The sequence below is a fragment of the Stigmatopora argus genome, chromosome 1, assembly GCF_051989625.1.
Source record: "Stigmatopora argus isolate UIUO_Sarg chromosome 1, RoL_Sarg_1.0, whole genome shotgun sequence".
NCBI lineage: Eukaryota > Metazoa > Chordata > Actinopteri > Syngnathiformes > Syngnathidae > Stigmatopora > Stigmatopora argus.
In genome coordinates, this window is record NC_135387.1 from 17,760,479 (window position 1) to 17,783,946 (window position 23,468).

General features: G+C 38.4%; 2 protein-coding genes across 10 annotated transcripts in view; one reads left to right on the forward strand and one right to left on the reverse strand.

Moving 5' to 3' along the window:
- The window catches only part of LOC144077368 (diacylglycerol kinase zeta-like), a 42,973-nt gene extending 23,992 nt beyond the window's left edge, over nucleotides 1-18,981 (reverse strand). The window contains exons 1-19 of one of the 9 annotated variants that reach the window (XM_077605109.1): nucleotides 18,581-18,981; nucleotides 17,357-17,451; nucleotides 6,525-6,633; nucleotides 6,336-6,431; nucleotides 5,764-5,841; nucleotides 4,464-4,520; nucleotides 4,291-4,359; nucleotides 4,126-4,197; nucleotides 3,931-4,047; nucleotides 3,341-3,412; nucleotides 2,875-2,973; nucleotides 2,725-2,807; nucleotides 2,597-2,657; nucleotides 2,227-2,340; nucleotides 1,839-1,976; nucleotides 1,355-1,433; nucleotides 799-854; nucleotides 297-359; nucleotides 137-210 (exon numbers count right to left, since the gene is read on the reverse strand). In XM_077605109.1, coding sequence (XP_077461235.1) covers nucleotides 137-210; nucleotides 297-359; nucleotides 799-854; nucleotides 1,355-1,433; nucleotides 1,839-1,976; nucleotides 2,227-2,340; nucleotides 2,597-2,657; nucleotides 2,725-2,807; nucleotides 2,875-2,973; nucleotides 3,341-3,412; nucleotides 3,931-4,047; nucleotides 4,126-4,197; nucleotides 4,291-4,359; nucleotides 4,464-4,520; nucleotides 5,764-5,841; nucleotides 6,336-6,431; nucleotides 6,525-6,633; nucleotides 17,357-17,451; nucleotides 18,581-18,700 — 1,652 coding nt within the window. In that variant the 5' untranslated portion in view covers nucleotides 18,701-18,981. Of the gene's footprint in view, nucleotides 1-136; nucleotides 211-296; nucleotides 360-798; nucleotides 855-1,354; nucleotides 1,434-1,838; nucleotides 1,977-2,226; nucleotides 2,341-2,596; nucleotides 2,658-2,724; nucleotides 2,808-2,874; nucleotides 2,974-3,340; nucleotides 3,413-3,930; nucleotides 4,048-4,125; nucleotides 4,198-4,290; nucleotides 4,360-4,463; nucleotides 4,521-5,763; nucleotides 5,842-6,335; nucleotides 6,432-6,524; nucleotides 6,634-7,169; nucleotides 8,334-11,396; nucleotides 11,881-12,734; nucleotides 14,048-17,356; nucleotides 17,452-18,580 lie in introns of those variants that run through there. The other 8 variants (XM_077605085.1, XM_077605075.1, XM_077605067.1 and 5 more) reach the window with 8 other exon arrangements.
- Nucleotides 18,982-22,254: 3,273 nt separating this feature from the next.
- Nucleotides 22,255-23,433, forward strand: cryaa (crystallin, alpha A). Its single transcript, XM_077605203.1, has 3 exons — nucleotides 22,255-22,616; nucleotides 22,684-22,806; nucleotides 22,870-23,433. The coding sequence occupies exons 1-3, from the start codon at nucleotides 22,419-22,421 to the stop codon at nucleotides 23,077-23,079; spliced, it is 531 nt and encodes a 176-aa protein (XP_077461329.1). The 5' UTR covers nucleotides 22,255-22,418; the 3' UTR covers nucleotides 23,080-23,433.
- The last annotated feature ends 35 nt before the right edge of the window (nucleotides 23,434-23,468 follow it).

Genomic DNA, 23,468 nt, shown 5'->3' on the forward strand with positions numbered 1-23,468 from the left:
TTACTACCCGGTGAGGCTACGTCTATTTCTGTCATTTCCATATAACTTCCATCAAAAATACATTTAAATAATGCTGTGTTACAGGGTAAAGATTACAAAGCTATTCATGGTAAAAGTAGAAGCTATTGTGACAAACCTGGGGATGTTCAGAAAGACCAAACATTGAAGCTTCAAATCCTGAACCTTTGATGTTAAATCTCTCCCATCACACTGGAGGCAAGCAGGCACCAACACATACATGAGTGGGAGTGAGTGTTTTGACAAGAGAGGCAACTCCTTGTTTGACAGATACTCACCACAACTCGGATGTGTTTTGAAAGGTCTTTGGAGCTTCCCATCAGGAAATCTGAGAATGCTGTCTGTGTGGCAGTCACAAAGAAAAACCTATAAATGTTTTTATTCCAATGCTGTTGGATCCACACTCAAACCCCATAAGAAGACCGATTGCCGTTCATCATTGTTGGCAGGCCATTAACAACCCATGACAAATGAAGTATTGTTCTCATTAGCAAATTTTCTTGTTGATAATTTACTTTGATTGATAATTTACTTTCTTATCAGAGTTTGCAATACAGCCTCAGTTGTTAGGAGAAAATAAGGAATGTCTTTACGGCATGTGCACATACACACGTAAAACCATTTCATCATTTTAAATAAACTGTTTATTCATAGGCGGCCTGGCGGATAAGTGGTTAGCACGTCAGCTTCACAGATATGGAGTCCTGGGTTTGAATCCAGGTCGGTCCACCAGTGTGGGGGTGCTATTTAGTGAAAATATGACAGGTTGTATGGACTCACCCCAGCGTAGAACATCTTATTCCTGAAACGACTGTTAAACTTCTCTGGGTTGGCTTCTAAGACAATGACAGACAGACATCGGATACAGTTAGTCTTATTGAAAGTAGATAAATGTACATTTTTCATCAAATATTTAAAGCCATTCACATAAAAAGAAGCTTAACTGATAAATGCATCGGCTATGTTGTATGCTTGGAACCGTAAGTATCAAAAACAAATTCCTACCTATGGATAATTCAGACTATTCAATAAAAGCATGATTGTGAAATATGGTAGGAAGCCACAGTAAATTAAAAAAGGCAAGAAGACTACATTCTAAACTTGAGCATCAGCCTTGTGTGACAAAAAAATAAAGAATGTTGAATAATGTAAACTTATTTACTGGCCCATCCATTTTCTCCTGTAAATTTCAACTTGGAAACATATTCTTATGAATAGAAGGCTGTCAGTATATAAGATCTCATGACAAGTGATAATGGTGCTAGACACAACCCTCAATCAATCAGCTCAGAGTTGGTTTATTTTGAATAATTAATAAATGTTTCTGGCTTCATACCTCTTGATTCATGAAACTCCAGCGTCACATGTGCATCAAATCCAAGGCTGAAGTAATTGTTGAACACATCCAGGGGAAGCTGCACACAAAAATAAAAACAAACTTCTTGTATTATTTGTGGAGTACATTATTTATTTATTTATTCAATTCAACCAGTTAGCAATTACAAGTAAAAAAATAAATATTGAATTAGTACTGAATAATACATTTTTGTTTTTCTTTGAGTAAGAATTAATTTGATGGAATTTGATTATGGGATATTATTAGATAAGCAGAGTAATTGTTGTAGCATTGCTATTAAACCACATCAAGTGACTATCGTTTTCTAAATCCCTCATTTTCCCAAATTATGACAAACGACCTGAGATTTTTTTTCTTGCCACAAATTCATGTATTCAGTCCTTAAATTTCGTCTTTGTAATACTGTGGAGCAACAGTATGAATGGGTTTTTCAATCTAATGGTGATAATGTTTCATGTCAAACCTTATCAGTTTGCTGCTCATCCACCTCAGCGCCAGCACTCTGGTTAGCTTCCACCCGTAGGTTCCACCTGTCAAGCTGGACCACAGTTCCATCCTCAACATGAGGCAGAATCTTGGATAAAGGTTCATCTGTATATCCCTGTGTGGAAATTTCAAGAAAATCAATCCTGTATCCACTATATGTGTCTTTGCTAAAATGTCATATTTTACTTTTTACATCCACTTGTTAAATTTAAAAACAGATAAAATTTCTCTATTTTCTCCTCCATGTTTCTTTTCAGTCTATAATCGATACTGAGTCACTTAAAACTAAAGTCAAGCAGTTCCATCGCTTCTTTATGTTAGTACAAATTGTAAGTGATTTTGCTATCGCTGCTATTCTGACTCACCCCTCCCCAGTTAAGAGTTCTAGCAAGGTCATTTCCTGTCCCAAGTGGTAACACTGCAACAGGAGGTTGAGGATTCAATGCAAGTTCATCGAGGCAAGACAGGATCCATCCCACCTGATTTTACACACACGCAGATGCATATAGAAGAGTCAAAAATATTAGAAATACCTTAATAGGACAAGTTGGATCATGTACTCGACACAACAAAAAGGCATGAGTGAGTTCTGTCAAAAGGGGACAGTAATACATTTTGGCTCTCATCATACACTTCTATTCTCCATAAATGAGAAGCTACAATTGTTAAAAGTAAGTAAATATGGCACATTTGATAGAGCTGCAATTTGATTATGTGTTCACTTCAATGACTTACTGTTCCATCTCCTCCGCAGGCCAGAATCCTCAGGTTATGAACTTTACGGTAAAGCTCCAAGCTAGATATGTAATCCCAGTTAGTGGTGAATTAGAAATGCAAATTCAAATACATCGGTAAATAGTTACCCTTCTTTGGGTCCTCCTTGGCTCAGGTCAAAAACTTGCCTCGGATTCAGATACCACATAAAAGACTGAAGGATTTTAGTGCCCTGTCAGATGAAATAACCCATAGTAAACATGGTAGTCTTGAGACTCCCAGGATCTACTCTCAAATACCTGATTTCCTCCACTTTTAGGGTTGACAAACACTACGAGTGGTTTCATCAATGAGGAAGAGATGGGTCGGATGATGAAGGGCTTCGACTGTCGTACATCCTGTGAGTAACCAAATTCATTTAAATAAAAATGACAGTACGTATCCTCAGAAGTGGAAATGATAAAAGTCATAAGTCATTCAAAAATGAAGAAATACATATAAGGACTAGATAATCTAATCAGTGTCAGGGCAATCCCATAAAAAGAGTAAAAATATAGATTTTAGAAGCGCTTTGGAGAAGTAGATTTGTATGTTTGTGAATTGCCAATTTCCCTCATTTTTGTTTAACCGTGTTTTGCATGACTATCTTCCATTATTTATTGCAAAAATCCCCTAAATTGGCGTACTCTATATGCAGTGGTACTTATATGGACTAAATTAATTAATTCTAGAAGTAACTTGGATTTTTCAGTGTTAATAATGTACCTCAACTCCTTTTTTACTGCTTTTCCTCTTGAAGGATGTCCTTTTTTTCTTCTTACTTGACTTGGTAGAAGCCTGTTTGAACGCAGAGAATGAGTCAAGGATGTCTGCATGTATGCCTCACTGACAGTTTGCCTGCTTTTGAGTTTTACAAGAACAACAAGGATTATATTTTATTTGCCTTTGTGACCTTTTGTGTCCTTTTAACCACAAAGTGCTGCAAATCAGTTGCAACCTTATTTCACTTCCACACACTTACAGAATGAAATGAGCATTATTGTTTCCAACCCAATGGATGTAACCTAAGGCGCTGGAATAAAGAATGGTGAGACAAATAATGTGCAGGTGAACACCCAGGCAGGTTTTGTTACATTCATTCATCGGGTGTTTTAAAGCGTTAAGGTCATGGCAATGAGGATGCATTTTCTTGTGCCCTAGTCATGCCGAGATCTGGGGAAGGCTAATGGAACTACAGTATGCAGTAGTGCCCATCCAATTATACTGTCCTGTCTTACCAGTATCATCTGACACATAATATAAACTTACAGGGTTTCTAGTTTCAACTGTGTAAACAAACCATCACCGAGTCCTACCTGGCAGCGTCGGACACGAACAATCCACGAGGGTGGAACAATGAGGGCAGCGTGAACTCCTATTGGACATACTTCCTCAAATTGGTGCCACATGAAACAGGACACCTTGCTGTGGTACTAAAACAGGGAAGTACCACGTTATGAACTCGTTTTTGTACATATGAGATAATATAAGAATACTATTGAGATTCTCACCGCCTGTTTGCACCAAGAACAGCTAATGGCAACAATTTCTTTGCTGTGGAACGTAAATTTCTGCTGGAAGCCCTGAAGATCCAAACCACATTTTTAAGGCCTGAATAATTTTGCGCTAAAAAAAATGGTAATAGGAATTTAAAAAAAAAAAGAAACGCCACTAACCTTGCCACAATGTTTACATTTTCCTTCTTGTCTTCTTCGATGCACCCAGTGATGACGTACAACATTGGACTGGAACACAAAATGACCAGGATTTATTTTCAAAAGGTAAAAAAAAAAAGTCCTTTTTTTTCACTTTTCAGTGAAAGAGCAATTGACATATTTGTAAAACTCACCTCTCGATTTGTTTTGAAACTACAGTCCCTGAAAGATGGCTTACATCTGAAACTAATCTAAAAAAAAGTACATAAAACATATAGTCGTGAACAAAGTACTGTACTTTGATTTATGAAATAATTATGAAAACAGTCACATCAGTATTAATACATAACAGTTTCTAGCAGTTTCCAGTGAGGGCTATTAAGGCATTTACAATAACATCAAATCATAGGATTTTGTAACCAAGCCCCATTATGCAAAAAAATAAATAAAATAAATAAATAAAAAGACATTCACATCACGGACAAAAATAATTTAAAATATTTTATGGCGTTTAAGATTAAGGGTGATGACAACCAAATCAATGAATTTCCCACTTTGATTATCAGAGAAAAAAAATATAATTGTATTAATTCATTTTCTGAACAGCTTATCCTCACTTGGGTCGGTCGTGGGGGGTGCTGGAGCCTATGCCAACCAACTATGGGGGGCTGACTTTTTGCAGAACATTCAGGATCAAACCCTTGACCCCAGAACTGTGAGGCTGACGTGTTAACTACTTCACTACAGGGAAGCCCTATGTTATTGTAATGTGATTTAAAAAAATATTATATTATTGCAAAACTGCATTAATTGCCTCATTCTGGTTTGTCTATGTTAACAGTTGGTGGCTTTAAAATAAGAGCAACGCCATCATTATAAAATCTACTACTGTATGTGAGTAAGGTGCAAAATATTGGCCTTATTATTATTATTATAAATTGAATAGTATTTGCTATGATTTATGGGAAAACACACCAATTTATATTTTTAAGCTCTTTCTATACTACTCTCCAAAATGCCACAAGATGGCACCAATACCTGGCCAGAATAGAAATTCACATAAAAATGTATACTTTCGGACATTTGGTCTGGCAGTTAGAGAAAGCTATCAATCCACGTGAATACACACACACTACAAGTTTATTCATTAATTTTAAAGGGAGATTATATGAGATAGATCATGTGAGCTTGTCTAGAAATCAAAGTGTTTTGGATCGTATCTTAGCTTAAATTCAATTTAGTACTTAAAATGTAATTATTTTATTCCCACACTTGTAGTGTGAGGATGTTAGGCATGTTCTGTATATGCGTACATGAATGCACGCTCATATTGTATACAAAGTCAATATTTAATATTTAAAAAACTGTGTTATTCAAGTTACTTTTCAAAACTAAAGAGTTATAACGTTCGTTCCAACACTGGTGAAGAATGCCACTAAGCACAAAACAGCATAATCATCCCGGAATATTAATAATAATAATCACCGGAATTACCTTTTCCAGTTGCTCAATACAGATAGTGTGAACAACTATCTTGCAAGCAGCACACTTCCTCCGGGTGACTGACTTTTGCTGTGAAAGGGAAGACAAAAGTAGTTTTTAAAAAAGGAATGTTTTCCTTTTTTTCCTCTCTTTATAAAATGCTGATGGGAGACCACAGGCACGGTTCTTGTTAAGGCCTGGAGTGGCAGATCAAGAAAAATCATAGATAAACAAAGCAGATGGAGACAAAATGATAGTGCAGTTAAACTATTCAACTGACAATGCACAAGCAGATGGTGTATGAGAGCATAATGGTGATTGAAATCTTACGTGCACTCCAGAAAATATGATAATTTCCACTAATTTCATTGCTGTATTTTGGGTGTTTTAGTGGGTCACCATGGGAATAAGATTTGAGGGAGTTATGTAAGGACAGAGGTAACAAAGTAATAACGTTTGAGACAAATAAAGGTAGTCCTGCATTAGTGGACAGGCATTTAGTGATGTATGGCTAGAACATAAGAAGGAAAAATGGCCGATGTCTGAGAGAAATGACGAGGTACGTACTAAAGAGCAATACTAACCAGCCCTCTGGCATTGCAGTGTTTTTCACCCAAGTAGCAGTAGTCTCCAGACACATTAGTCTCAAACCAGATATGATCTCCATACTGAGCAAACTCCTAAAGATGTAGGTATAATAATAATAATATGTATGAGGAAGAAAGAGAAATATATTGAAATTGTCATTTAGATTGATTGTTTCTTTTACTCACAGTCCAGTCGACAGTGCTGCGGATCCTTGCATCTGACTCTGTTTGAGTCAAGGATGATGTACTGGGTTGACAGGGCAGATGTTGCAGACCAGATTTTGCTATCGCTTTCCTGGAAAAAGAAAAAAAAAAGGGGAGACAATTAAGCCTGGTTCTAATGGACAATCAAAAATAGAGCATTAAATTCCACAATGTAAAGTGTTTATCAAAAAAGCTACTACAAAGCAGAGGTTCAAGAGTTTACATTACCTTAGAGTTTAGTTAAGGTTGTTTTTTTTGTTTTTTTGTTTTTTTAACTTTTGCCAGTGAAGCAAAAAAACAATACATCAGCGACCGAGATATGTTTTTGTATACAATTTGGATGAGAAGACTTAAACTCATATGTACTCTATTGTGCGAAATTTACAGTATGTTCCCCAAACATAGTGTTTTAATAGCAATCTTTTCATTACAAAATTGTGTTATTTATCAAATTGTACTGCTTGTTTTCATGTTTAATTTATAACAATTCTTTCTATTCTCTGAGGTAGCAAAGGAGGCAGAATAAAGAAATGCATGCACACTAAACAACATCTGGTTCTCAACCATATGCACCCTTTATCACAGCTTGACTAATTGGATGTTTGTAAGAGCGAGTTTATTACATACGATAGGAAGTTCTCCCATGTTTCCAGATATGGATCATAGTATGTCAGCTCCTCCGATTCACTGACAGGGGATGGTCTGCTTTTGGGGAGGATAGGTTCATAAAGTAGTGGCTCAGGATCCAATTTTAGATCTGCTGAGGCCGTCTGCCTTAGACTGAGGCAGTTGGTGGAATTCTGAACCGGGGTGTTTCGAACCTGAAGACCATTACTCGATCTTCGATGATTATAGCGACCATAAAGACCATAACGCATTTCATTGGTACGATAGATGGACTCAGCTGGGAGGAGACGAGAGGAGTTCCGTCTTAAACAACGAGGAGGTCTGACGAAGAGTCGGGGTTTAATGCCTTGCCTCGAAACCACTTGGGGTAAATGCACGCCATCTCTTATTTGATTTTGAGCCTCAATTTGGACTTGGATTTCCTCCTCTTCCTCCACACGAGCATCCTCACCATCTGATCCAGAGCAGGAACTAAGTGACACAATAGATTCTTCGGCTTGTTTTTCTTTTGCACTAACGCCCATCTGGGCCACACTTGCAAGTAACAAGGAGGACCCAATCAAATGAGGTTGAATTGAATTGTCTTTGGAGGGGTGACTGTAGCGCAACGCCCTTCTTCGATGCCCGGTGGAGAAAGGTGCGGAAGAGCAGCGTGCATTATGTTTGTAATGAAATCCACTCCTTTCCTTTTTTATTGAAAAATCAGCTCTCCCAAAGCCAGGTCCCTCAGCAGATTCGCTTGAGCTGGTGGAGGCACCATCTTTAATGGAGTGTCGTTTCTGTCCACTGGCCACCAAAATGCCAACACTGGGGCGCCTCTGAAAAGGAAGTGGTGGCAACCCACTCGAAGAACGCCTTGTTTCCAGTAGCGCTGCCGAAGGCAGGCCAACACTCGAACGCCTCCGTGCTTTGCTGACCAAAACTGCAGGCTGAGAGACAGTAACCGGGTACTTGTGTCTCTTTTGCCATCGATGAAAATGACGCTGAAAGAATAAATCCATGGTGCTTGGAATTAAAGATGTGCTGGATCATAGTCGTGTCATGTCTCCGGGTTTCCCTGTCTGGGGAAGTTCAAAGGTCAGCTTTTAGTGCAGTTGACGGGACAGGAACCAAAGAACGAAGTTGGTCAACCATTGGTCCACCTCACCAGGGAAACAGGCTGTTCTGGAAATTAAACAGCTCAGTAAATTGGGATAAACAATGACTTCAAAGGGGCTCATTATGTCTACATTACTAACATCAAACAGCAGATTTGAATTATTAACTTAATACCAAAAATATATTACAATTTTCCCACTACTACTATCTTGAAAATCTCGATTGGGTCAATGATGCAATGCTGTGCTGTTCAAAGCATGATTTGTTTTTTTTAAATATATACATATTAGTATTTTCGGTTTGAATGGTTTAGACACAACCGTGCAGTGTCATGGCAACATGAGAGGTTGTGTCTTTTGTGCAACTGGAATCATCAGCAATCAAGTGCTGCTTTGCATTCAGTAAATCTGCACAGTGCGTGTGCAGGTGCTCAGTATTTTAATCAACATTTGTGTATTGGTTACTAGTAAAAACAGGTTTTCCAAAGCATTTGCGTTTTCTTTTTCATATTATCTGCCAATATGTTTGCAATTGACAGTTCACTGAGGAATCGATCGCCTTTCTTCTTTATTTCTTTGAGTGTTTACTTGTCTCGAGAGGAAAATTAATGGCGGTGTGGTCAAAAGCAGAAGTACAACAGGTTGGGTGTATAAAACTTGCAGGTGAGGTTTGAGAATGACTAGATAGAACCTTTGCACGCCCTCTAAACCTTTGAATGGAAATCTCAACTGTTTCAGTAAATTCTTCATTGCGTTCTGGGCTCTAACAACATCTGCATTTTTATTTTTATTTTGCTGTTCAGCTTCTTTTAAAAAAAAGTGAACCAAAAAGAATTGTAATAATTAAAAGGCAATTCTAACAGTCAGAGAATATCAAATTATATTTATCTGTAATTGCTATAGTTTAATAACAAAATACCAAAATTCGCAAACCCTTTTGTTATTTGTTAAATTATATTTATCTGTAATTGCTATAGTTTCATAACAAAATACCAAAATTCATAAACCCTTTTGTTATTCGTGGATGCATTTTGAAGGTTAACACAAGATACTGGAATTTCATTTGACTGTGACAAAATCATGATGATGATAAGAATCCCCTGTCTAGAAATAAAGAGCTGCTTCACTATATCTGAAGCCATTTGACATGTTCACTCTTCAGTTACACATCACATCTGCTACAACGGGGAGAGATATAACGAGGTGTACAGAAACACAAGAAATTTACGACTAAGCACATTTGCTTTTGCATACAAATTACGATATTGTCTATAGTACATATCTGTATCATCTGTTAGATCATTAGATGACATGTACTATGGTTTGTTTATGAAGTTGCAAGGTTGTCAACTTAAAAAATAAAATACAAAAAATAAAAAATTAAAGTGTAGGGGACCTGTGTGTGTGCATGCATTTACATACGTGCACATGACTTAACGTGTGGTGGTCTTATGCAACATCTGCTTCCGGAAAATATAATCTCCTATCATGGAGGAGAGACGGAGATGCCAGATGTGATTTCTCTTAAATATATTATCAACCTGAGTTTGTATATCAACAGATGTTGGGTTTGAAACAACACAGATATATTGCGAGATGGGTAAATGTCAAAGGTATTTTTAAATTGCATTTTTATGACTGATCATTCGTGTTCAAACAAACGTCACATTGCTTGGGCTTGCACAAAACATATACATACTGCAACATACAGGCTCAGTTCTGACAGGTGATGGTGGTTAACCTGGTTCTATATCTGCCTGGCCTAGTAAAACTGATGGACAGTGGGAAAAGGGTAGCAGGCTCAAAGTACCTACGTGATGGTAACGTTTAGGCAGCTAATGGAATGAAGGACAGCCACGCCTAACCAGTAAAACAAGAACTTGCCTTAAACTGTCTTATGAGATGCCATATGTGAAATATATATAAAATTGTATTGTACAGTATTAACAAAAGCATTCACATAATGAATGGGCCTGTCACTACGATATAATTTCCCCCAGAAAAAAAAAACGTAAAACACAAGTAGTTAGCGCGTTGACCTCACAGTTCATAGGTCGAAAGTTTGATCCCAGGTCAGTCCTCACTGTGTGAAGCAGAAAAATGAAATTGTATATTTTTTCAAATTCTTAAACAAGATTCCTTCTCCTTGGGATGCCTTTAAGGTTAAGGCTCATTTGCAGAATACTGCATAACTGCTATTTGGTTTTGTTGCATCACTCCAAAAAAAATATAACTACTTCATAAACATTCATCAGAAAATATATTTTACATAAAATATTTCTTACACTTTAAGTTGAAACAGTTGATTCTAAAAAATAAGTATCCCACAGAAAGTGTCCTCAACTATACCTAAAACAATATTTCCATTCTTCGACCACAGCATATTACCCCAATATGCAATGAAAAGTGTGACTGCCAGTAATGACATAATGGAAAGGCTTGAAGTTTCACAAGTATGCAAATGCACGTTAGACTTTCCAGAGCTGTTGTTGAGTTAAATATTTACATGCAAAATACTGGTGCGGAATCCAAATAGGCCGAGAGTGTTCCACAACAACCTCCAAACATTATGTCACTCTTGTGAGTGAACATGAGATTTTTAAGGACAGTTGGAGGAGTAGGTGAAATGTTTCCAAGGTTAACCTTAGTTCCAGTGGTGCACCTTTATGCACAATAACATGCAAATGTATTGCACTGAATAAATTGCAACCTGAATTGGAACAAATCTATGCCTACATTTTGAGAATTCAGCTCAGAGGGTGAATACCTCAAGTGTTTTTTCGATTGCTTTTATGACCAAAAACTTAAGTTTTATTGGCTCTATTCTGACTTTAAAACAACCCTCAATTATTGATGCATTTCATCCAAGGTTTAGCAATATTTTTTTCATTTTTTTAGTATTTACATTTCACAGGATGTTTGAATTTTTTTACACTTTGCGTTTCGTAACTTGAATCTATTGATTGTATTGTTAGGAAAATGTTTATCTACACCTACCAGTCAAATTTTGAAATAACACAGAACTGCATCAGCCCCAACATAAATCATCCGAGGTTGTTGTAGGTACAAAAGTTACCATTACGCTACTATTGATTTATGACATATGTAAAACAAAATAAAATAACCAAACCTTTCAAGTTTGAAGTAAACTGTCCCGCCATGCTTCCTCTACTACTGTTCTCGCTTAGTCACAGAGGTTGGGAACCAGAGGCTTACGGAGAAAGATGGTGAGGGTGAGTGAGAAAAGAGAGCGAGAGAGGAAGTTATAGAGAGAGAGACAGAAAGAGAGTGAGAGAGGGACAGAGAGAGAGAGCGAGAACGAGCAAATGAAGGAAGGTGTGGCAAAATAGACAGAGCATTTGAGCCTCAACTAGGGACAAAAATAAACCAGCATGTACTTCCTTGACACAGCGAGTGCAAGAACATTTTCCCCAAACACCACACAGGCCACAGAATCAGCTTGAAATGGACAGAGCAGTGCAAAAAGGCAATAGCAGTGTAATGGGCCACAGTAAAAGGCCTTTTTTTTCTCTCATCGAAGTATCAAATATGGAATTAGAAGCAGAAAGAACATCCGACTGGAATTTCCATTTATAGGCGTGACTCATAACAATTATACTTTGTATGTAGTTGCATACAACAAAAGGAATTGTACAATGCTGACTTGTTTATCATGGTAAACTCTTACACTCTTTACATTTTATTTTATTGTATTAAGACTGTATTTTCTTATTGGCTACTTTAATCTAAACAGATGAGTGCTGTTTTATTAATAAAACACAATACAATAATGCTAGTTGTTATTGTTTTTCTTTACATAGGACATTTTTTTGTCACACTCATTCCTCAGGATAATTTAGAGTGTGCAACAAGCCTGTTTTGGGAATGTGGGTGGAAACTGTAGTACCTGGAGAATATCCACACAGGCCCAGGGAGAACATGCTAACTCCACACAGGTGGAGTGACCTGGATTCACACCCAGGACCCCAGATCTGTGAGGCCAACACGCTAACCACTCAGCCACCTGGCTAGGAATAAGAAATTTGGAACAGTAATAAGGATTTTTTTTATTATTATTAGTTACTTTAACAAAATGAAATCCTTTTTTATCAACTAGAATTGGTTTTATCAGACCTCTTTTTAAACAAACAAATATAAATACATGAGATAATATTTACCATTTTTTCCTTTTTCAAAAAATGGGGCGAAAAAAAAATTAAACAATATAATAGTATAAGTATAATAAATTGAAATGTTAAAAATAAATAAATAAAGAAGAGTTTATTGACTATTAAATGAGTGCTCTATAAGGGGGTTAAAGGGGACTGGCCCCTGAGCTACAATCAATTTGTTAATTCCCTGCCAGTAAATAAATGTCTAGGTAACTGATAACACTACTGAGATGAACCATGTACCAGTGGCGCCCCCTAGCGTCTATTTGCTTCGTTTACACACCCGTCAGACTCACCTTCTCGTGAAGAGTTTTAGTCCAGTGAAGGATTTGGAGCAGCCGAAAAGCATCTCCTTCTCTTCCTCCATTAAGTTTGTACGAAGGCTGGAAATGGTTGGCCGTACCGGGGAACAGGAGTGGAGTGAAGAAGTCGAGGAACTAGAACTAAATCCGCCATCTTTATCCTCTTTTCCAATGAATAATTCCTCCCCGTCATCGGCCTTTTCCTTGCGAGAACAATCGCGGACATTCATGTCTGCACTTAACAACCTGATCGTTGTGGATATCCAGGACGGACAATTTTCGGAAGTCACGTGCTTAAATGTTTACGCAGGCCTGTATCATTTTGACAGGAGAAGCCATGAAAGCTCGCAGAATGTTCTTCTTCAAGCACACTGAGCCCAAATAATAAAAGAACAGTCTCCAGTGTAAACAAAAATACAATAACAATATTATCATAGCAAAGCCTAAACAAAAATAACTCACCAAAAGTCAGCCTGAGGAGACATATCACTATATTATTACGAATCAAAGGAGTCAAAAGGACTTCAAATATGGCTACACTCCAAAACCAAGGTCAATAATCCACAAACCAAAGGTCTTTAAACAAGGCACACAAGGTGTGTGTATGTAGAGATTAGTGTTGACCTAATCCTGGCTTGCATTCCTCTCCAACTCAGTAGTTTTTTTTAACAATAGCTCGTTCTCGTGTCACTTCATATCTGACAATTCAGTCCTCCACAGTTTTGCTCAAAATCTTCTCTTGTAGAAGTTTAAACTTCTCATCGAAACCCTTCTTTCTTCCCATTTTTGCATAATTTTATCAGTGTACTCCATGTAAGTAAACGTTAACACGCACGAGTAATTACGGTATGATTGACGCGCGCACACACACAAACTATGTACCTATACATAGAAATGTTCACGTTTACACACCCATCCCGATTTTCTCATCACCGCCCGGCTCAAAACCCGGAAGTAGCTAATGACAACAAACCCCCGATCAGGTCCTCGCAGCTTGCTGTGTCCCTTTGAATGCCTGAATAAAAATTTCGAAACTCAATAAAGGTTTGTTCTGGGTGTTTGAAAACACAGAATACCATAGAGATGAGGAAAAGATATGCCATTCAACCCATAATAGGTCAAGGAAGTAATTTTGTTTTGTTTTTGTTTTTTTCTTCACTAAAATGTGGCAACCAGCCGGCCAAGTGGTTAGCACGTTGGCCTCGCGACTCTGGGGTCCTGGGTTCAAATCCCAGTCAGTCCACCTCTGTTGAGTTTGCATGTTCTCCCTGGATCACTGTGGCTTTTCTCTGGGTACTCTGGTTTCCTCCCAAAAAATACAAGGCACAGGTTAAATTCTCTATGCCTTATTTTTGGCTAAAAAAGGAACTTCACTTATTTATTTGTCACTGCCACAGATGCTTGGGAGGAAACCTGCGATTAAAGTGTGTTTGTTTGTTTTTCTTTTAACTCATTGATACAAATTACTTTTTTGGTTGGGTGACTCTTTCAATGTGAAGTAGTTAAGCACAATCAGTATCTTACGCAGTGCCAAAAGTATCAGATATTCAAGAAATGATGAAAAGGTTGGCTGCTAAATTATTCTACAAATCTGCCCCAAAATTACACAACTATGCATGTATTCACACACAAACACCTGCTCACTTTCATCCATCCCCACTTTGCATTTCAATGACAAATAAAATGCCACTTAGAAGCATGACACAATTTTCAAAATGATTATTTCAACGCCCACCGCTGACCTATTTTCTCCCCAACAAAGGATTGCAACTGTGAATTTTGCGTCATTTTACTACCTGGTAGCTAACCCGTCTATTTTGACATCACAAATGCCTATGGACTAAATGTTATTGCCTAATACAGTGCCTCTACTTACGAATGCCTCTAAACACAAAATTTTCAGGTTACAAAACACTTTGATATGCAAATGATCGTTCCAATATACGAACTCAAGATCCAAGTTACGAAATTGCCTAAAACCTTTTTTCTGCATCAGTTCATTTATTTTGAAATTGTCCTGCGTCCTAGAGTATAACAGTAGGCAGGAATATATTGTATTGTATTGTTTCTTGAGATCTTGTATAGATTTAATCCCTATTATTCCAGAAAACTTTAAAATGAATTAAAGAAATATACTGCATTGAAGATGAAGTAGTCACAAGGCGGAAGAAGAGCCAGAACTGAGTAGATACATTTTTTTTCTTGTTTTGTTGTCCTCCATCCATCTGGTACATGCCATGGTGCTATGTTATACAACTTTCTGGCTCGAGGCGAGGGGTGCATTGTTCCTACCCTCCCACTCCCTCAGCTGCTTGTCATATCAAAGCTTGTCAATATTAATCACAAGTTTGATCTTGCCTGGGGGAGCGATGCAAGGCCTCTAAGCTTGAACAGTAGCTCTTTAAACGATCAAAAAGTTTGAATTTTTTTTTTTTACACAAAATATTGAGGCCCTGCCCTTTAATCAGTTGCAGCATTTTTGAAAGAAAGAAAAAAGCTTTAGTACAATTAATGCATATAGTAAATCTTTGAAATGCATTTCCGTAATTATTGCTCATTAACCTTTAAATCACTATAGCTTACAGGACATTGTGCATTTTTACACATTGGATTGGAGTGGATAACTTTATTCATCCCGTATTCGGGAAATTTAACATGGTTATATTAATTCATTCATAATCCATAACGTTTTCCTTATAGGGATCACAGGGATGCTGGATCTATCCAGCTGAGTACAGGTTGCTAGCCACTTAACGTGTCAGTCTCACAGTTCTGGGGTCGAGGGTGGGTCCTCGCTGTGTGGAGTTTGCATGTTGCAGGATTGTGTGGATTTTCTCCGGGTACTCCAGTTTCCTTCCACATCCCAAAAACATGCAAGGTAACCTATCTTGGGGCCCTACGATTGGCTGGTTCAGAAAATGAATGAATGTTGTTCATCTTTCATCAATTCAATTTCTGTACCACTTTGTGCATTCAGGCCACAATTAAATTGGTCCTCTATCCCAGCTAACCTTGAACAAGAGGCATTGGAAAAGGCACTGGCTAATCACAAGGCACATACAGTATAGGCTAGATCTTCTCTTTTTTCCACCAGGTAACTATCACCCTCCCAGTTTAAAACGGATTTGGCAACTATGTCAGAAAGGGGCAGTGAATGAGTCAAGGATGAAATAGAAATGTGCAGAATTTGAGAATCACTAGTACACACAATACACATTCATAATCCTGTGATATGTATCTCCAGTGAACTCACAGAGAAAACACCCAAGCTACCGGATGAAAGGTGAGAGCAGAAATTCACACCCCGATCTCCAAATTTTGAGGCAGACGTGCTCAATCTGCCTTTCTGTCTGATGTTCATCTTGTCTGTTTCATTTGAAACTACACATCCATCAAAGTCCAGATCTAATTATAGCGAATAAATACATTAAATCCAGGAAAGCAGGACTTAATGTCTCTTTCTTGTCGACATTTATTATGCCTAATAAAACAACATATTGCAGGCGCTTCGCTCCCTGACACATGGATTGACACGTAAAGATTACAAAAAAGAAAAACAGGCTAAATATAAAACTAAAGCCTACCTAGATTCAATGAAAGAACAATGGGGGAGGTATAGTTTATACCCTACAGGGTAGGGTTTCAAAATATGAGCAGAAAAATATGCTGAATATAATAGTAAATTCTACATCCATCCAAAAACACATAATCAAGGGGGAAGTGTGTTATATACCTCAGCAGAGCAGGATTTCAAAATACGAACTGAAAACTCACAACAACATTTCAAAAATAATGTTATAAAAGTCCTATCTGACACTGATTTGGAGATGTCTAATTTCATGATGGATACGTTACGAATAAAACCTCACCAGAGAGAGATTATACTGCACATGGCCCAAAACACTGACACTTACATAACCCAGTCGTGTCAGTATTAACAGCTGCCAGCTGGGCAGCCATGCCCCCCCACAGACACACGCACGCACACACACACACGCACACACACACACACACACACACAAACTCTCTTTCGCATATACCCTGCATTACTGATTATTCTTCATGAGGATGAAAGTAAACTCTATGGTTATGGGGAATAGTGGAGGGCGTGATTCACTTCTAAACACCTCATGGAGGACATGCCCCACATTTTACATAATATTAATCTATCTGATTGATTTCGAGATGCTCTCCTATACTCTCTGTGCGTGTGTGTGAGTGTGTGTTTCTACCTAAACCTGTTCAATGTACTGCATTAATGTAAACTGCCACTGTTTTAGGGGTTCAAATAAATACTACTCTGTCGTTAGTCACAACCAAATAAATTACTGTGCCCTATAAAGTATAGCCTTCTCATCTCAAATGTTATACACGATATAGAAAATATGAAAAAATATATAGCAGGTGTATACGAGCAATGGTGAAAAGTTGACGAAGGAGATTAGTGTTGTGAAGTGGGCACTTATTATGTACCTATTCATAGTGTTGTGTAAATAAACTATAGTAGCAAAATTTGACTGTAACACCAGAGCAGGTTATAGTGATCACTTTCAGGTTAAACAGGTTAGCAGATTGGCACATTCCACTTTCCCTTATATTTTGAAGCACTTCCTTACCTGTAAGACACCTGCTTCCTAAAAGTGAGCTGCACAAATTCGGCTTCCATCTGAGAGGCTGAGCGCATGCACTCTTTCTCCACCTCTTCTGCCATCTAAAAGATATGAAGTGAATTTTCAATTACTGTTCTGATCATTTTGGGTTCGTGTTGTTTAAGGAACTTCACAAGGTAAACTTGCACAAATGTATTCATCCGCTGATCTGCACTATACTGAAAGCAGATTCTTATGCGTATTTATTTCACACAGCCTGACAGCAAGCTGAAATCGTAACTCTATGGTCCAGCAGGTGTTTAAACATAGTGGAATCAAAGCCAATCCAAAATAAAACATAAAAATAAAAAGCCATCAATGGCAACATCTTTTTAGATATGCTGTATGGTTTGTAAGAATTGTTTGAAATAAAATGTCTGAAATGTTTCAGCAACAAAATTGTGGGGGAAAAAAACATTCATTTTATTTATTTGCTTTAAGTGAAATGAACTGATTGTGTTAAATTTGTAAGTAATAACAGATAAAATCACATTGAATTGGCACTCCTATTAATTTTGGCACATATTAACAAATAAATTGGGCTCCAAGCATAGATGCATATACCTACATCCCTAGAATATACCTACCATATTTCAGAGATATGCATGATTTAAAAAATCTGGAATATGATGAATCTGCAAAAAGTGAACCAAATACTGTATAGATTAGATTGGATTAGATAACTTTATTCATCCCGTATTCAGGAAATTCACTGCAGGGAAGATGTGCAGATAAAAAATTAAAAGTTACTGTAAAATGACATTTAATAGCTTATTTGAATAATCTGTTATGTAGCTTTCAACTTATATAATATATGGTGTGTATGTCTCTTTTTTTGCAGGATCCCTTTTTGAACATGCATTACATATTTATTTGATGAGCAGAATATTATGTTATAATGGTGGGACAATTTGGTCATGCTGATGGCAAAACATAAAAAACTAAAATCTGACAGCAAGTATGAATGAATGATCAAGAAACGTGTTAGCAAACAGATGGCTCTGAAAAAAATATTGGTTTTGGTATTACTCATCAGCTAAATATCACATTGTTGTCATTTGACAACACTCAAAAGGTGAGTGAACAAAAAAAGTATAAGACCCAGATAAAGGAGCAAGAAATAGAGAGAAACGCACACGTGCGCACACCCACTCACACACACCCACACACACAGGCACAGACTTGACTCACGCGGCATCTCCCAGATTCCTCCTCGGCGAACACGTCCTCGTTTGCGGATTCGCCCACCATCAGGTCGGGCCGTTCCACCGCGGACCCCGAGTCCCTCATCTGTGAGCCGGACGTCAACATTTCCGAGTGTCAAGCTACCGTTTGTTCGCTCCTTTGTTGTGACGCTTTCTCACAACAGCTTCCTGTTCTTCTTTTTCTCACTTATTTTTGTTGTTTTTGCTTTGGCTTGAAAACTCGTTGCTTACTCATTAAAAATCAAATAATTACAAAAAATGCTTCTTCTCGTCCTGCGCATGCGATTGTCACATGACTGAAGTGTAAGATAAGGACAGGCTCTAATGAAACACACTGATGTTTACATGGTATCTATTTCTAGAATAGAAGAGGTCTCTACTGTGACGTCAAACGTAATGTTGCAGGAAATGGTGTCGCTTTTCTACTCATCTTCTCTCTCTCTCCCTCTCTCTCTCTCTCTCTCTCTCCCTATCCCCTCTCTCTCTCTCTCTCTCTCTCTCTCTCTCTCTCTCTCTCTCTCTCTCTCTCTCTCTCTCTCTCTCTCTCTCTCTCTCTCTCTCTCTCTCTCTCTCTCTCTCTCTCTCTCCCTCTCCCTCTCTCTCCCTCTCTCTGCAGTAGCATTTGGGTCAATATTAACTCATTGGCTGCCGATGGCAACAATAGATTCAGTAAGAAGCAAAATGATGCGCCTTGTATGGAGCGTGTATGTAAATTCGTGCATGTGTGCAAAATAGACACTAGAGGGCGCTCATGCTCTTGAGACAGGACAGCCGACAGTGGAAATTAGATGATTTTTGGCCTAATATGGTAATGTGATAGGTTATAGTGTAATGATAACAGTTTATATAGATCATGTTGTGGTAATATAAAATATACCAAGCAAGATACCATTGGCATGTAAATATTTTACATGCTATATAGAGACTAAATAAACAGTATTTTAAATCAAAATCAAGAAAATAAAAGGGCTCAGGATCTTATAAGTTAAAATATACAGTTGTGAATTAAACAGGATAGATAATTGTTTTATTCTAGTATTTTTTATTATTATTATGTATAAACAATACATTGCCTATTGCCAAACTATAGATGTTACAAAAACTTTTAATGAAGTACACCACACTCACTAAATGCTGATTGGTATCTGCAGATTACTGTAAAAAATATTTTCCTTTCTTTGCTGTAGCCTGTAAATCTGCTGTCTGCCCTGTTGTTGAAACAAGCAAAAAAATAATAGTAAATACAATTTTAGACAAGCTAAAAGTCTTTGAGATGCCAAATTGAAATTTGATTTGGTGACGAAAAAATACCAACTTTATTTCATAGACAGTATGTACTATTACAGTGAAGGTCATAGGAAGAGTTTATTCTCAAAGCAACACATACAAACTGTATGTGGTTTACCCCAAAAGGTCAAACACAAACTTTTGACCATTTAATTATGGAGAAATTGGAGTGTTCAGTCAGCCTACCAGCCATGTTTTTGGGATGTGGACCCCGCGAGGAGACAGGTTTTTGAGCGGGTCCCCCATTAATGGAAGGATTAGGGTTTCGGATCTGGTTCGGACTTGTGCACGTTATTGTTGCGGCCTAGGGCATGACACTAAACCCACCTTGCCTGCATGAAAGTAGCAAAAGAAGAAGTGTTTGGTGGTGGTCAGGGGGAAGGATGGCACAAATTGGCTGCCTTGCTTCTGTCAATCCGTCAGAGGAGCAGTGGCTATAAAAGTAATAATTTAATCACCATTTAGTGTGAAGTCTATGATTATTGCAATGAAAAGCATCCTTGACTATCCTGAAAAGCTATATAGTAATCAAATGCATTACTATTATCATTATTATAAACGTATTCTCTCCTTTCTGTCCATCCGGGTCCCATGTGCCTGAACATCAAACTTTGAAAAATGAGAGCACGTTCATGCAGGCAGAACCAGAAAGAGTGAGGGCCAAAACAGCTCGTTTGAACACACAGTTATTGTCTGGCCCATTGATTAAAAAGCCAGAGTGCTGACTCTGGTGATCTGGAGCCAGTCTAATCAACGTCTGTGTCCGGTCGGCAGCACCGCCGACCCCGAACTTCGGACAACCTCTACCACCGTACCCTACAACAGATGCGGCTGACTGGCTCAGTTGCTCTTGGCGCATGAGTACGTAGCACAACTAAGCCCCTGTATAAGGAAGCCAAAGCCCTCCAGGATTAGCCTAATACCACTATTGGGGAAGCAGGCATGGGAATTAAACTCTCTTTTAAAAAAAACATAATGTTAATTATTGTGTTCTTCTTTTTAGTGGGGGTTGATAGCTTCAAATTAAGGCAATGAAGCACACAGTAGTAAAATTAGACTCAATGGTTTAAACAACCAAAATATGCATGTAAGAAAAAAGCTCTCATATTTTCTAAATGCCTGCATGCATGAACTATAGTATAAATGAATTAATTTTTTTTTAGCTCCCCCAAAAGATACATAGAGTGCTTAAACCATTTTTAAAAATGGTCAACTTACAATCTATCACAATTTGTGGACTTTTTAATATCACTGAAAAATTGACATGCTATTTTGAACAAGAATGAGGAAAAACAAAGTCAATTCTTTTCATCCTGCCTGGTTTTCTCTGACACAAAAAAATGAACCTTAACTTTCAATAAAATTATTTTTCTTAGTAGGTATTCTTATACTACCATAATGTTTCAAATTTGCATCTTTTTACTGCAAAAAAAATCATATAATACATGAGTACAAGCAATATTAATAAAGTCTAAATGGGTTGATATTTGCCAGTAGCTAAGACTAGTAAAAAAATAAATAAAAGAAAATGGAAAAAAAGAAGAAAATCTGGTGAAAGCTGGGTGATTTGCTGGGAGGAGCTACTATACCTGCTGGCTGAGATATCGTGGCCCAATAATGGCACTTGACTTCCCCTCTGTCTCTTGTGTGTGCAGGAGTGGGAGTAACCTTTTCCATAAACTAGCCAAAGTGTAGACAAGGGTCAGTGACAGCCTAAACATATATCATGCCATATCATCTTTATCCTGTAAAAAAGGTTCACACATTTATTAAATGTATGTGATTTTATGCTTACTTCTGCTGACCACCTTTGTGATTATTTTGATTATGTGCACCGCAACAATTTTCAACAAACTATTAACCGGAGAGCAGGAGAAAAAGAACTACACAGTTGTAAAGGATTTGCCAACAAACCGAATGAAGAGATCTAAAACAATGATCCAATTGCACATGCAAAGACAGCTCCAAGTACTGACTGCATATGACATTATTTGTTTTAAATACTTTTTTTTTTTACCGCTCTTGATTCAATCTCATTCCCCATTGCCCAACTAGGTCTCTAAATCTACTCTTGGCGCGGGCACCCATATAGAACAATACCACACTGCACGTTGCTTCCTGGGCTTATTGTATTGGCCCTGCCTTCCACATCGGGCATAGTTTGTATTGGCAGCCCCGGGTGTCTGGCGTGTAGGTGGCATGGAGTCACGCCAGCCTCTGGACCATGAACCACCTCCCATCCCCTCCCCTGTCTGTCCGTCCTCAACTCAAATTCTGCTGAATGTGCTAAATACAACATGACATAATGCCATTCCAGAGGGATCGTGGCTAAAGCCTCTCTTTCTGGTTCTTAGGTATATAAAGAGGATGCGGCCGTTGAGAGGAAAACACCCTAGTCACTCCTTTCCACTCGGTTTTCATTTCCCTCATCGTTTTTTGATCGCGCTCTTCACCTGCTGGACTCTAAGCTGGGCATCCACATTTGTTCACCTCATCCAAGCCTAACTCCGCCAGACAAAAACCTCTCTGCAGTCATTATGGATATTGCCATCCAGCACCCCTGGTTTAGACGCGCCCTGGGCTCCATTTACCCAGCTCGCCTCTTTGACCAGTTCTTTGGCGAAGGCATGTTCGATTATGACCTCTTGCCTTACACTGCCTCTACTATCAGCCCCTATTACAGACAGTCACTCTTTCGTAGCTTTTTGGATTCCTCCAACTCTGGAATGTCAGAGGTAACAGCCGATCGACATTTGTCATCCTCAATTCAATTCTAATTTTCTCTCCAAATACATTCCCTAGGTCAGGTCTGACAGGGATAAGTTCACGGTGTACCTGGATGTCAAACACTTTTCTCCTGATGAGCTGAGTGTGAAGGTTACCGACGACTATGTAGAGATCCAGGGCAAGCACGGAGAAAGACAGGTGAGTCGTAGCCACGCCATGGTTTCTGCGGATTGCTCGATCTTAACCCCATCTGTCTTCCAGGATGACCACGGTTACATCTCCCGTGAGTTTCACCGCCGTTACCGCCTCCCATCCAGTGTGGACCACTCCACTATCACTTGCACCCTCTCTGCTGACGGCCTGCTGACACTGACCGGGCCCAAGGCCAGCGGAGGAAACGACTCCGGCCGCAACGAGCGTAACATCCCCGTCACTCGTGATGACAAGCCCAACGCCGCTGCCTCTTCCTAAAGTCTTGAGTGGTGGGCGTTGACCAAAAGGGATGGGAGCCTCCTATCCTCCACTCATTCTTACTTCTTTACCCAAGAGTCCTTTTTGCTTCACTCTTTTCTCTCATGATTATTCTTTGCATATTCCTAGAGCATCAGTAGAAGCCTGATTTTAACAAAAACGTCTCTGTGACGGTGGTGAAATTAAGGTCCCCATGACTGTTTGGCCCACAGGTAATGTCACACAAATCTTGTCACCAATTTCTAAAAATATAGCCTGTCTTTGAGTCTATGCCTTGTTCGCTGGCTACCTTGATACTGAAAAATCAATGCTAATGAAAAACCTTAATAAAGCTGCAAAATTAACAAAAGGCTACCCTGGTGTCATCGATATCCCTAAAGAATTATGTG

Coding starts and splice junctions, on each gene's coding strand:
- cryaa (XM_077605203.1), top strand. CDS start 22,419: ATGGATATTGCCATCCAGCACCCCTGGTTTAGACGCGCCCTGGGCTCC. Junction 22,617..22,683: donor CCAACTCTGGAATGTCAGAG/GTAACAGCCGAT, acceptor TACATTCCCTAG/GTCAGGTCTGACAGGGATAA. Junction 22,807..22,869: donor GCAAGCACGGAGAAAGACAG/GTGAGTCGTAGC, acceptor TCTGTCTTCCAG/GATGACCACGGTTACATCTC.